Source organism: Apium graveolens, chromosome 6 (assembly GCF_009905375.1).
Source record: "Apium graveolens cultivar Ventura chromosome 6, ASM990537v1, whole genome shotgun sequence".
In the NCBI taxonomy this organism is placed as follows: Eukaryota; Viridiplantae; Streptophyta; class Magnoliopsida; order Apiales; family Apiaceae; genus Apium; species Apium graveolens.
Window position 1 is genome coordinate 247,586,183 of NC_133652.1, and position 13,919 is coordinate 247,600,101.

General features: G+C 34.1%; 1 protein-coding gene across 2 annotated transcripts; it reads right to left on the reverse strand.

The window, feature by feature from the left end:
- Positions 1-1,512: 1,512 nt before the first annotated feature.
- On the reverse strand, positions 1,513-9,639 carry LOC141667028 (uncharacterized). 2 transcript variants are annotated; one of them, XM_074473326.1, is made up of 14 exons: positions 9,251-9,639; positions 7,876-8,079; positions 7,606-7,787; positions 6,751-6,877; positions 6,103-6,303; positions 5,615-5,662; positions 3,889-5,526; positions 3,709-3,810; positions 3,494-3,567; positions 3,063-3,114; positions 2,819-2,899; positions 2,696-2,739; positions 2,370-2,444; positions 1,513-2,273 (listed from the first exon to the last, which is right to left on the reverse strand). In XM_074473326.1, the coding sequence occupies exons 1-14, from the start codon at positions 9,362-9,364 to the stop codon at positions 1,883-1,885; spliced, it is 3,333 nt and encodes a 1,110-aa protein (XP_074329427.1). In that variant the 5' UTR covers positions 9,365-9,639; the 3' UTR covers positions 1,513-1,882. The 2 variants fall into 2 exon arrangements, with proteins under 2 accessions (XP_074329427.1, XP_074329426.1); XM_074473325.1 differs by having other exon boundaries at positions 1,513-2,279; positions 9,251-9,637.
- Between the last annotated feature and the right edge of the window lie 4,280 nt (positions 9,640-13,919).

Below are 13,919 nucleotides of genomic sequence, written 5' to 3' on the forward strand. Positions count from 1 at the left end.
ATTAATTTCGTAATTAATTAGTAAGGGATAAATCAGCTGGTTAGTAAAGTTCAAATAAGGACACAATTTTTTGGAGATTGGCCTCCAAGAAATCCCATGGGATACGGAATCAACTTCCTGCATTATAGGACTCCAAAGTCAATCCTAATTCTGAGACTTGCCCACCAAGTCTCTTAAATCTAATCTAATTTAAGGTATTCCACACCTATATAAGGGGTCTCACCCCACCAATTCAGAACTACGTTTTTTGACTTGATTTTTGGCAAACAGCAAGGTACGTAGGCATCTTGTTAAGGCAAATCGAGTCACGAAATACAAGAGCAGTCAAATCGAGTCGAAACTCACGGACCCTAGCATTAAATTTACCCTGAGTTTTTATCCATAACAGAAATATATTACCATAAAATATATTCTACAAAATATATTTGTTTATTTGGAATGTTTTTCGGAAAATTAATGGGGAATAGATTTCGAAAAAAAATTCTCGAAAAATTTTCCGGAGAATAAACTTTTCTTAGAATTTTCCCGGAAATTTTCTGAAGAAATTTTTCAAAAATTTTCTCGAAAATTTTCTCTGATATTTTCCCGAGAATTTTTACTAAATTTTTCCCAAGAATTTTCACCAAAATTTACCCGAAAATTTCTCGAAAGTTTTCCCGGAAACATTCTAGAAAAATTTCTCAAGAATTTTTATGAGAATTCCTCTGAAATTTTCCCAAAAAATATCTTGGGAATTTTCCTGAGAATTTTCTCAAAAAGTGTCCCGAAATTTTTTAGGCAATTTTCCCAAAAAAAAATTCTTGGAAATTCTCTCAGAAAAATTGGCTCTGAAAAAAAAATTTAGGGCTAATTTTCCAAAAAAAATACGAAAAACTTTAAAAATATGTTGTTTTTGAAAAGTAATTTCTGTCGGGGAAGTCTTCCTGAAAATCATCGATTTTCTAATAAAAAACTTCCTCATTTGAAAATATTTTATTTTACTAAATACAAGACAAACGCAGAAAAAATCTGTAAGATAACTAAACAACCGCATAAAAAATATTTTTCTGAAAAATATTTACTTGACTCTAGACAAACGCAGAAAAATCCGAAAAACGGAGCCTAAAAGACAAAGAAAAAACAGAACAGGTGCACTGCAAATTCTAAGGTGGCTTGGAAGATTGAGAAGGAACTAGTACTCTTACCGGTTGGCTAGAAAAATGGGAGAAGAATGTAATGAAGGTTTATAGGAAAATAACAAAAAAATGAACAAAAAGAATCAAAGAGAAAACTGATCAAAAAAGATGGTAATTTCTTTAACAGGACTTCCAAGAAAAATGTGTAGAAAATATTGGGAAAGTTTTTTTTAAAATTAGCTTGGGTGGAACAGAGTAAGGCATAAATATTTTAACATTTAACTACCCATAAAATAGTACGCATTCCATTTCAACCCATCATTCACCCCAAGATAACATAAAATTTTGTTAACATAGACGCTACAGCCATAGAATCTGAATGTGCATAAGCAACATATAAAACCAATAACTTCAATGCATACAAGAAAACATCCCCAGTATGCTGAACGTTAATTCCAGACAATCTTTAAAGGATTAATAAAATAAAACCATAACAGCATTTCTAAATTCTTAGCTAGAGCTGGCCTAAAACTCTTCCTACTTGAAGGTATTCAACTGAAACACAAAAACGAAAATGTACCGGACTTCCTACTCCTAAATCTATAAACTAGATAGCTGATAACAACCAAGCTGAACTACAACTCGCAAGTTGGTCACAGCAAATACCGTCACCAAATACATACATCAGGCACATAGGAAGCCTTTTTTTTGGTTGGAAGACATTCAAGGCAAAAACTTAGTTATGAAGAAGTTGCACGGCATCAGCCTCAATATCCTCTTCTTTGTTTCTTTCCACTCCCACTACTCTTTCCCGCCTTCGATGCATCTGCTGACTTCACTTTGGCAATTTCTGGTGTTTTGCCAGAGTCTTTCACCTTTGACAAACTAGATTTAGCCTTCCCTGTGCCATTTGATGTGCTACCACCTTGGGATGTTTTAGCCTTGGCCTTGGTCACGGTCTTTGGGGTTTCAGTCTTGGACTTGTCTTGGGATTTTCTGGCTGTTCCGGGTACATCATCAGCAGACATATCATCACTTTCTAAATTTTCCTCCGACTTGCCTGTAGTCTTTAGTATCTTATTTCTTGACCTACTATCAACTTTCCCGCCGGATTTAGTAGCCGTGCCTTTCGATTTGCTTGAAATAGCAGCTCCACCTCTGACGCTGACCACCACAATTATATACTCAAAACACATCCATATATAAATTCTGACCAATAGCAAGTAACATAGTGGTACTCATAATAAAACAAACCTTCTAGATGATACATCCATCTGTTTTTGCTTCTCTGTTTGCACAGTGCTTTCCCTTGCTCTCTTCCTGCTGCGCCTGGTTGGATTAAAGTACATAATTTATATGAAGACAGATATATACACTCAGAAAAAATTACATCCACAAACACATTCTTACAAAGTAAGAACATTGGAGCCAAGCACGGTAAAAACCTAAAAAAAAATTATGTGGACATTTCGTAAACTATAGGTAAAACTGGGACCGCCAAGCACTAGATTAACTGAACAACTGTGCTTAAAGATATAAAGATTTGATGTTTAAAAGCTAATCAACAGATAAACACTTACGATTTGGCAGAAGAATCAGGATTAGAATCTTCATTGGTGTCCTCCTGCCATGTAGCACCACACTGTTAAAACTTTGTAGCGTAAAATAAAGAAAAAAAACATACAGAACATACAGTAGCTCACCTGCATTGCCCCATCATCCACAAGTTTCCACTTCTCCTTCTGAAGAACTAAAACTTCTTCATCCCCATCAGTATACGATACCTATTTCAAAATTACCAATTTCACATATATAAAAAATAAAACGAACAGGTAACTATCCCATCAACACCAAAAGAACTACTGAAGATAAAGCAAACAGCACACGTATGATAGAAATTACAAAATAAAAATACCCCTCTTCTTGATTAAGAACACTAGACCTTACCTTATGTTTCTTCTTTGCGCGATCAAATGATTCGATAACACCTTCATAGTATCTGAGGAAAAAAAGTCAATTGGTAAATAAGGGCCTTTCTGCCGGTACTCTAAGTAACTAGAATACAATAGCAATCCTACCTATACACACTAAAATATGAAATTGAAGGCCCGACGATCAATATTCATAAACCAGTGCAGAAACTCAAACTATGTTACACAAACTATATGTCCTAGCTTCAATCGAAGAGATAGATTCTTAAGAACATTTAACTGGTTTATTTCAGATATATGATTTTAGATGTAAGATGTATCAGAAAATTATATGGGTGATGTTTAAAAAATATATTTCTAAATCAAAAGGAGTGCTACATTAATTGATAAGAAAATTTAGCATGTTTATTCGATAGATCTGATCTTTTAAATGACTAAATTACTCACTGTTTATCATCTGGCCACCAAACTTTAATTCTGGCGCCAACTAGGTTCGCACCATACTCTAAATCACCAGAAACCTGAATGAAACCCAGGAGAGTGGAAAATAACGTTAGAAGAGCATTTTGAACAAGTATCTAAGGTCACGTCAACTTATTGTCTACTAGGAGAGTGGAACATATTCAATTAAAAATCAATTCTTGGAAATATCAAGACCTTACCTTGCCAGGTGTTCTCTTCCTCTTAGAATTTGCTTTAGAATTTTTAATTTGATCATCGTCTTTAACTAGTTTTGAGGTAGACTTTGGAGAAATAGTCATATCCTGCATGTTTCCAGCAACAGTTTAGAACAAAAATGGCAACTCACACAGTAAAGCAAAATTGAATACAAACCAACATACTTGGACATCGTCATCCTTTTCCGGGGACTTGAACAAATCTCTCCCCTTCGTATTCTTTCCATGAGCACGCCTTTCACTGTTCTTTTTTGATGAATCTTTTTCCATGTTAGTTGCTTCTTCCTTCTTACTAGAAAGCTTTGTCTCTGAAACAGAACCCCTGCCCAAATTTTTTCTGGGTTTTCCCCTGGTTCTGCTTCTTTTCCCCTTACCGGATTGCACCAGTGGCTTCGTCTCCGCGTCACTTTCTTCACTACTTGTCTCCGGTTCACTTTCACTTCCCGCATTAGCTGTGTCTTTCTTCGTAATTGGAAGCTTTGTCTCTGACGCATTACCCTTTCCAGAATTCTTAAGGGGTTTTCCCCTCTGTCTGCTTGCTGATTCCTTGCCTGGCGGCATTTCCTCAGAAGACTGCTTCTGTGGTTCAGCCTCTTCGTCACTGCTAACCTCGGTGTCAGTTTTGGTTGTGTCTTTTCTCCCTAGCATCTTCCCCTTGGAACTGCGAGCAGTCTTCTTGAAACGAGCAGCTTTCTTCCCAGATCGCCTCCGCGGCTTGTCTTCAGAATCACTAATTTTGGCATCAACCTTTGGTGAAAGAGATTCTGCACGTGTGCCTTCCTTCGCCAAGTTCTCTGTTTTCTTCCCCGACTGCTTCTGCACTTCTTTTTCCGAATCACTACTTCCACGTTCACCAGATAACTTTGTTGAGTCAAGATCCTCAGAAGGTTCAACTTCTTGACCCCCTTCCTTCTTTCTGGATAGCTTACGTGCTTTGGTTTCCGGATCACTACCATCATCTGCTGCTGCTACAATTACAGCATGTGGATCTGCAGATGATTCATGTTCTTGAACGAAGCTTTCTTTCTCCTTTCCAAAGTCCGTTTGGGGCTTAACTTCTGAATTAATGTTAACATCAGCTCCCTCTGCAGGAGCACTATCCACTGATGGTGTATCTTCTTGATCTAAATTGAGTTTCTTTTCAGAGTGCCCTTCCGCACTAATTTCTGTACCACTTGTTCCAGCTAACGCATTTCTAGAAGGAGATTTCGTTAATGCATCTTCTTGAGCCAGGTTTTCTTCTTTCTTCGACACACCAGGAGGACTTTCATCGAGAGGGCTTTTGTTTGGGGACCCAGAGGAAATATTAACCTCATTTTCCAACGGTTCCGATGAAGAAACTGGAACCTGTTCTTTTGCTGGAGACGCCTCGGTATCAACATGTGGATCCTTAGCAATGGAAACATGGGCATCCTTGCCAGTGTCTGGCAATTCCTCAGCTCCTTCCTCACTCACCTTCTGACATGTAATCTCAGCTTCATTGTCACCTCCAATACGTGAAGGATTAGAAGGTTTTGTGGAGCGAGGTTTCCTCCCTCTTTTTGTAGCAATTTTAACTTGCTTAACATCAACCTTGCTCGCTTTTACAGTATCAGTATCATCCAGGTCAACTTTGCAGCTTGTTACATCCAAGGACTTGCTAATGAGATTACTCTCCTCGGGCTTTTTAGAAGATTCTGAAGCATTAGACAATTCTTCATCACCCGTCTCCGTCATTCCGTTACTCAGCGACTTCCTAGATTTCTGGACGTCAGAGGGGATATCTTCAAGACAAGGCACTTCAGTAACAGGGTCTCTTGCATCCTGATTAAAAGAGAAAAATGTCATTGCAATAGATCGACATGAAGCAATACCAAAATTAACCAGTATATATTTAAAGGAGATAACTGACCTGGGATGCCTCGACAAAAGCTGATGTGGTTAATTTGCCCTCACCAGCCTGAAAGATTTTTTCAGAGAGTGAAATTTAAAAAATAGGTCTGAACTTATGAATATATGCAAATATATTGAGTGAGGGATGACAAAAGAAGAAACTGACATAATCATAAAGGAATAAGCTAGAGTAACTATACTATATCCCCAGGATGCATCATCTAGGGATATCAATATGATCTCGTCAACTCTAACACAACCCAAAATGTAATAAAAGAGCGTAAAAATGCCTACTCGTTGGATCGAGTCACCAAGCCCGAGGTATAAGAATTGAGTTTTCAGATTTTTGCAAATATAGATACCATCAAAAAGTTGACCAACTATGGCTAAGCATTCAAATTACAGAATACTTTATAAAAACGAAGAGAATACAGGACCTAGACTGTAATCTCATATCAAGATATTTTTTATTTGAAGGAGAACACGCATAGTTCAGATAATGCATACCAACTGCTCCAGAGATGATAAATTGCCATCTTTGTGCTCAGCCTCACCATTTGAACCACTGCATATTGTAGCGACAATTTCACTGTAACCATCTAAAGGAAGACCCAAGACTTTCACAGCTTGCTTAAGATAAGGTTTAAGCTTGACTGCACACTTTGCAAATACACTCGCTCCCAATTTTTGAGCAGCAGTTGGAATTTCCTACAGAAGACAAGTATGATAATTAGCAATGACAACAGGAAATGCATCAATATCAAACCATCTAACAGATTGTGACATTATATCTGCTACCCAGTGCTATATTTTGCATGACAATTCCAGTTTGCGATGCCCTCTAACAATGAGTATTTGCAACTTTATCACCTCTTTCAATTTTAATGAAAATCAGCCCATATTTAGGAATATGTGGCCAAATTCGAGGGTATCTCTCACCCATATTCTTCAGTTCAATTGGATAGATTTTTAAATGACTGACTAAAGCTTAAATCCCAATTTTATATAAAGATTCAAATTCAAAATAAGAGTAAAACTCAAGTAATACCTAGGGATGCTGCAATGTCAGATACATCAAAGAGCATATTGCTCGAATTGTTCAACATGGATAATTTGTAAATTTCTCATAGAAATTAAAATAAATTTGCATCTAACCTCATCAATTCTTCTTAAACTAGCCAGTATTGGTGTTAACAGCTCCAGATGAACATCTTCACTTTCCTCTAGTACAAGTGTCATTATAGTTTCCATTGATGCAGATATATTTTCCGGATGCACATCCCTGAAAATATCCATCAAGGCAATTTGTTAGTTGTCAGATGATTCGCTACCATACAAAGACACCTTTCTATGTAAACTGGCATAATGCAGCTCTAACTAGATTGGAGCCAACACAAGCTAAAGTAAGTTAATATTTATTCCTTCTAACAAGTATGTAGAAAACAATCCCACAAATAACAGGATTGCTATTGGAAAGAGAAAAACATTGATTAAGTGGGTTGCTGATATGGAAACCAAGGGGCAATAACAGTAGCTTAACACCTGTAAAAATCCAATCATATGGATACAGCACAGCACTCGGAAGTCAACTGAAACATCAATTAAATTTTTTGGTACATTACATACGAAAATTTTAAAAATCACAGGATATAATATTACATAACTATAAGTTTATACCGGATCTCATACAAATTAAAATATTAAAATGAGAGGAAAATAACCAATGCTATAGTAAACAAATACTGCTCTAAGAATATGAGGTGCAATACTGTCTAACATAAGAACCTCGGAGAAGATCATAATATACTTGTTTAAGGATAAGAGTGTGGTATGGCTAAAAAATCATTTGTGAAATGATGTTGCTTCATACATTTCCCATCTAACCTAAGGGCTAAGGGCTAAAATAGAAATATATATAGCAGAGAGAGAGTTGGAGAGAGAGTAATGTGCATTAAAATGACAATTGCGTGTTGCTTAGATTCCGCAGGGGTTCACAATAAATGCAGTTACCTTATCGAGCTAAGGAAGTGTTGAAACATCTTTGAAATAAGCGCTTCACATTCCAGATCAAGCATTACAACACATGACCTGACCTTTGCAACAGTTTCGAGGATAGAGGCACGCTTGTCATATGATCTGCTGGACATGTCGGACAGGCCCGCGAATGACGATACAATCAGCTGGAATACTTCCTGCATACCACAAATAACAACTCTACAAATTAGAAAATTAAGAAAATAAAGGATTAGATTCACAAAACAGTCATCAATTTGTAAACACCTTCATCTGATCGTCAGTATACGGTGCTTCAGGTGCCGTAATTCGTGTTATCTCGCTAATGCAAGATGCTACGGCAACTTGAACCTCTACATCAGTATGCCTTAAAAGTGATTCATTCAGCAATGCTTTCATGGACTGGGAAAATGCATTTTGTATCAATTCTGAAGGTGACTGCTCCACGTCCTTTAAAAGATTCTCCACTTCCTAAAAGAACATCACATTTGTATGGAGAATTAGATAGATGCAATAGCCAAGTAAAGAATCACATAGGGTTATACAATACAAAGAAAACATTTGGGAAAAAGTGTGAGCATCATTTAAAGCTTCAAAAAAGGCTTATAAATAACAATCAAGGAAAGAAATATCATATTTCCGACTTAACCAATTGACGATACACACATCAAACTTTATATATACAGATAACATTTTGAACTGTATATGGATATCACCAACAGGAACATGTCAATATATTACGGCTTTAGAAAATAGTTAGTAAGGACATATCGTCTCCGCAAAATTTACTCTAATATACTCAAAACAGATGTTGGAAGTACCAATAAATGACAATTATACATAAAAAGATTCACTCTTCCGAGCAAAATAACTGCAGAAATCAAAAGTTAACCAACATGTGCTAACACACAAAAATATACATATATATAATTATATATATACACATAAATAATCCAAAAACCTAACAAGGAAATTCCAAGAACTAAAACCTTGCGGTAATAACACAAGCAAGATTCAATATAAGAAACAATATGTACGGAAATCCACGAAACACGCAACGGATAGCATGGCAAGATTCAAAAAAAAAAACATGTACGGAAATCAAAAGATATCATGGCATAATATCAAACCAGAATTAAGTAATAATCCATACATACATATAGATGTATTACACACATATATCAGACATCTCACAAACACACACAAATATAAACATTTCAAGTGTTGAACTACACACACGTGTACATATATGCAGACGCATACATATTAGCATAAAATCAAGCAAAATTAAATGAAAACTCAATACAGGCATATACAGATAAATCAATTACGTTCATATAAACGGATTAACCATTCAATTACACAAAACATATTCATATAAACATGTAAAACAGCAAAACAGTTCATTTACACACACACACACAATATAAACAGAATTGTTCACCAGACACACATGTATCTAAAGATTTAAACTAATCAAGAGTTTAATTACAACAAACAAATACACATATAAACATAAAGATATAATCAAAATCAAGAATTTAATTAAAAGATACAGATATAAGACAAAAAATTAAAGAGAAAGTGAGAGCGAGAGGGGGGGGAGAGAGAGAGAGAGAGAGAGAAAAGGCTAGGGCCTCACATCGAGAAGAGGAAGAAGCACATCGACTTGAGTCGGTAACAGTGAAAGCCTCCCTCCAGCTTCTCGAAGCTTGTTAGCAAGCTCTTGCTCCTTCTCCTTGTCCAAATTATCCATCAATTCTTAAAAACTCTTCAGATCTGTAGTATAGAAATGTTTAATTAAGCCTCAACTTCACACACATGCAAAGTTGAGGACGATACAAGATATGATTTTTGGAACCCTAGAAATTCAACCGAACAAACAGGATCTCTCAGAAAAGAGGGGCAAAAGGAACGAGAAATTAGAGATAGATATGTAATTAGGTCTGTACGAGTACCCTTATATATTGTTTGTGTATTTCGATTATTCTGTGCAGATTTATTTTAGATTATTAGAGGCGCTCGACCTTTTTGGTCGTCGCATCTTTATTTGCATTTTAGATACCTTTTTTTTTCTTATTTGTTCGGAGATAATGATTATCGAGAAGGAGTTTTCTGGGAAACTTCTCCAGAGATTTTCTTAATAAAACCATATTTAATTTTTAAGAATATTATGTCTCATTTATTCTTTAAGTAATCTAAATTTTTTTGAGATAATGATCATCGGGAATATAAACAGCTGTTATGCAACATAGATAACGAGTTTTTTTAAAAAAAAAACGTCCCGAGAGATTTTCTTATTATAGAACAATATTATTTTTATGAATCTTGTATTTGATTTATTATTTTAATTTTTAGGTAATTGTTAAATAAGATTCAATTGTTGTTATTTAAGCTCAAATTTGATATGTAAATTATATAATTTCTCATTATAGAATGTAATTTGGACAACAAAATTATGAATATATAAGTAATAAACATATTTAAATCGAGTTTAAATTGTAATGCTAATAATTTATTTAACAATTCTTTATTTATATCGAGGAAATGATCATCGGAAATATAAATAGAGTTAGGAAACATAGATGAGTTGTTTTGGAAACAGCCCCGGAAATTTCTCTATAATAAAAGAATATTTAATTTTTAGGATTATTATATTTAATTATTTAAATAGTTAATATATAGTTGATAACTCAATTTTAATACTATGTTTTGTCGTTAGGTGCAAATAACAAATACACATTTATCCAAAAAATACATTAAAGAGTAAATAAAATTATTCATTTCTCTTTTGATAAATATATATTTCTCATTTTTGTTATAATAAAAGACTTAAATCTTTTTTGTCGATCATGTTTTTCTGTTTTCCGTTAATTTTTCTAAACATTCGATTTTTCGAAATTTCATATTAAAACATGAGATAATTTGGTATTTTATTTTTTCACTCAATTTATTGTTATGGTGGTTTTTAACCGGAGGCATTTTGCCCGGAAGTTGGTGGGCTCATCATGAATTAGGTTTACATCAAAATGAATTCCAAGTTGGCAACAAAAAGAATGGTTCACACGATTAAAAAATGATAAATTAATTAAAATAACAGATTGAAAGATAATAAAAGATTCAATAATAAATAAGAAAATCATTATCATATATTTATTATCAATATCTTCAAAATGAGGGAGGTGGGGACATTCAAATAAAAAAAACATGTGAAAATTAAAAAAAACAAGTATCACGATCATGCTCATAATTTTATTATATCGTCGATATAAAATACATAATACATGTCAATTGATCAAACGTGTGAGAACGTAATCATATAGCATATTTGAATAATATAAAAATCAAAAGAAGTAAAAATGTATTTACAAAAAATATAAAATAAATGATATTCAAATAATTATTTTATCGACAAGTACCTAAGTGAAAAACTTGAATATGTGATCGCATTCATATCATTTCTCTCTCTTCTTTACTGTCTAAATCTCAAAAGTAAAGTATGATATTTCTAACTTCAATTATGATGGTAATGGTTCAAGCATAACGTGTTGTTGAGAGTTATTCCAGATCGTTTGTGCCAAGGGCAGATTGCTAGTATATAAACAGTCATGTAACTTCAATTAATATGAGGTCTTTTGGGAGTGACCCAGAAAGAAAACCGTGCGGACTCGGTCCAAAGTAAACAATATCATACTAATATAGAGTTATGCCTGTTAAGCAAGCCCAACAAGTGGTATCAGATTTTCAGGTTATAACGGTCCATAACAATCTCGTATGGGCTCCCATGATGGACCAAGGAAGCGTCAGACGGACTACCCCAGGATGAGCTTAAGCCGGAGGTAGGTGGACCTTCTAGTATGGGCCTAGGAAGTGGCAGATAGCCATATGAACTTCCAGTATGGGTCAAGAGGAAGCCAGATTACACAATTAGAAGGCAGGTATGACAGGTGTCGAGCCCGATGTGTGAAGTGGGGATTGTTGGGAGTTGTCTCACATCGTTTGTGGGAGGGGCAGCTTGCTAGTATATAAGCAGGCATATAACTTCAATTAGTATGAGGCCATTTGGGAGTGAATCAAAAACAAATCCGTGTGGGCTTGGCCCCGAGCGGACAATATCATATTAATGTGAAGTTATGACTGATTAGCAAGTGCAACACATGTCACATATAATTGTTTATATAATTTTAATTTTCATATTGCACTATTTTGAAATTAATAAATTCTTTAATATAGTTTAAAATGATACGAAAGATACAGATATATGTTTAGACAATAGATGATGATATAAATGATGTTTCACCTTAACGTAGAGTGTTCTAAGAAAGGTAAATATATATGCATTAATCAAACACACATATATGTATTTCTATATATACATGTATTTTATTATTAGTTCAATATTTTTAATCATGTATAAATGTCTAATTCTAATGCTAGGGAATTTATTATTAATTCCAAAATCAAATCCTCGTGATTACGATAGAGGTTAATCGGATCCTGGTAAAGCCTATATCATATAAAAACCACAACACACTTGCATTAGCGCGGTTTCCAACTGTATCCAAATTATTAGCATCCAAAACAACCTCATGCCCTCCTTCGGGTTTTCTTTGAAAATATAACACCAATTTTTTTAAAAATAGTATCAGACTGCATAGATTATCAAATAAAAACATAAGTTCCTTGATAACCCTGCATGTCTCTTGATCTACACACCTCAAATATAGAATTTCGCATTATCTTATATGAATAACTTTCGAAAATACCACATTTATAGCCACTACCATATCCAAGAACTATAAAACCTGGATTGTAAATTCGATTGAAGATGAGAAATCGTTAGTAACATACCAAACATGGCCTATACAAAACTCAAAATGCTAGATATAATGCCAAAAAATCCTTAGGTCACACATAATTGTAAATTTTAATTTAACCCTATAAAATTAAATGCATTATGGCATGCCTAAATTTCTTTTTCGGGTACTTTTTGCTTATATATGTAGAGTAAGCAGACTAACACCAAACTTCTTGGGATTCAGGTGTGCAAAGCAACCTAATCCATCATGAGAATACAATTGATTCCCTAATTTAGACCTTATTTTGTTCACAATTCTAAGTATTATGTATTATAATTCTAAAACAGAGACAAACTTAGTCAAGTGTATGAGTATTGGAATAATAATTATCTTACTTAAATGAAGTAGAAGAATAGATATATGTCGAAAATTTGAGGGTAAAATGTAATAATTAGTTCATCTAACTTATTTATTGATCAAAATAAATACAAGCACATTAAATATATTCTTTAGCATAATTTTAGTCCTCAAAGTGCACAATTATAATGGGGATGTAAGCCCAGAAGAAATATTTTTGTGGTCAACTACCAGAACCTATTTATAGCTATACTTTGGAAATATGCGAAATAATTAGAATTTAAGCATGTGACAAAGATTCTCATACAAGACGAATCTTTCTACGAACATACCTACTTAAAGAATTTGAAAAATATAAATCATTTACTAAACGAAATAGAAATATATTTATACATTCAATTTAGCCTTAACATATATAAATGTATGGAACCACAATAGCACACGTGTTTTTAAAGATATAATAACATGAGTAGTTACCGTAGCAACTAGCAGAGTCTCCCCTCTTTAATGCATGTAGTACTTTGCTTCACCTCTGAGGTGTTTAATGCTACATCTTTTATTTAGTAATGTTTTAATCTTTTCTTAGTTTAAATAATCCTTAATGTGAGATATTATTTCGATCAGGAAGCTTGTAAGGCTTTGAGTTACTTCAGCACACTATGTAAATCTTGATTCTTACGAGGTAATGAAACATAAATCAAGTCATCCAAATTTACAACCAAGTTCGAAAGTTTTAATTTTTCATTATAAATCCATTGGTGGAGACAAATGGATTTGCATATCATTGAGCAAGATTGAAATTGTATGTTTAACTCAATAATATTGGTTTGGATAACTCAATGTATCTGTAGTAAATAACTCTACGTTCCATTATAATCAGTACATAATGAGTACTGGGTATATATATGATAATCTGGGTAGCTGTAGTAAAAAAGTCGTCAACAGAAGTTCATTAATATGTTCAGACTATGGAGGAATAAGGTTGAACGCATTCGAAGCAGTTTCTGGGATCAGTTGAAGACCTAAAGGATTCGGCGTGAAGTTGATTATATATTATAAAAGACTTAACAATGGTTTGTAAAGATTATCATACGAAGGTCTTAGGGCAGAACTAGTCGCATATAAAACAGACCAATGCACTGGGCGTCAATGATC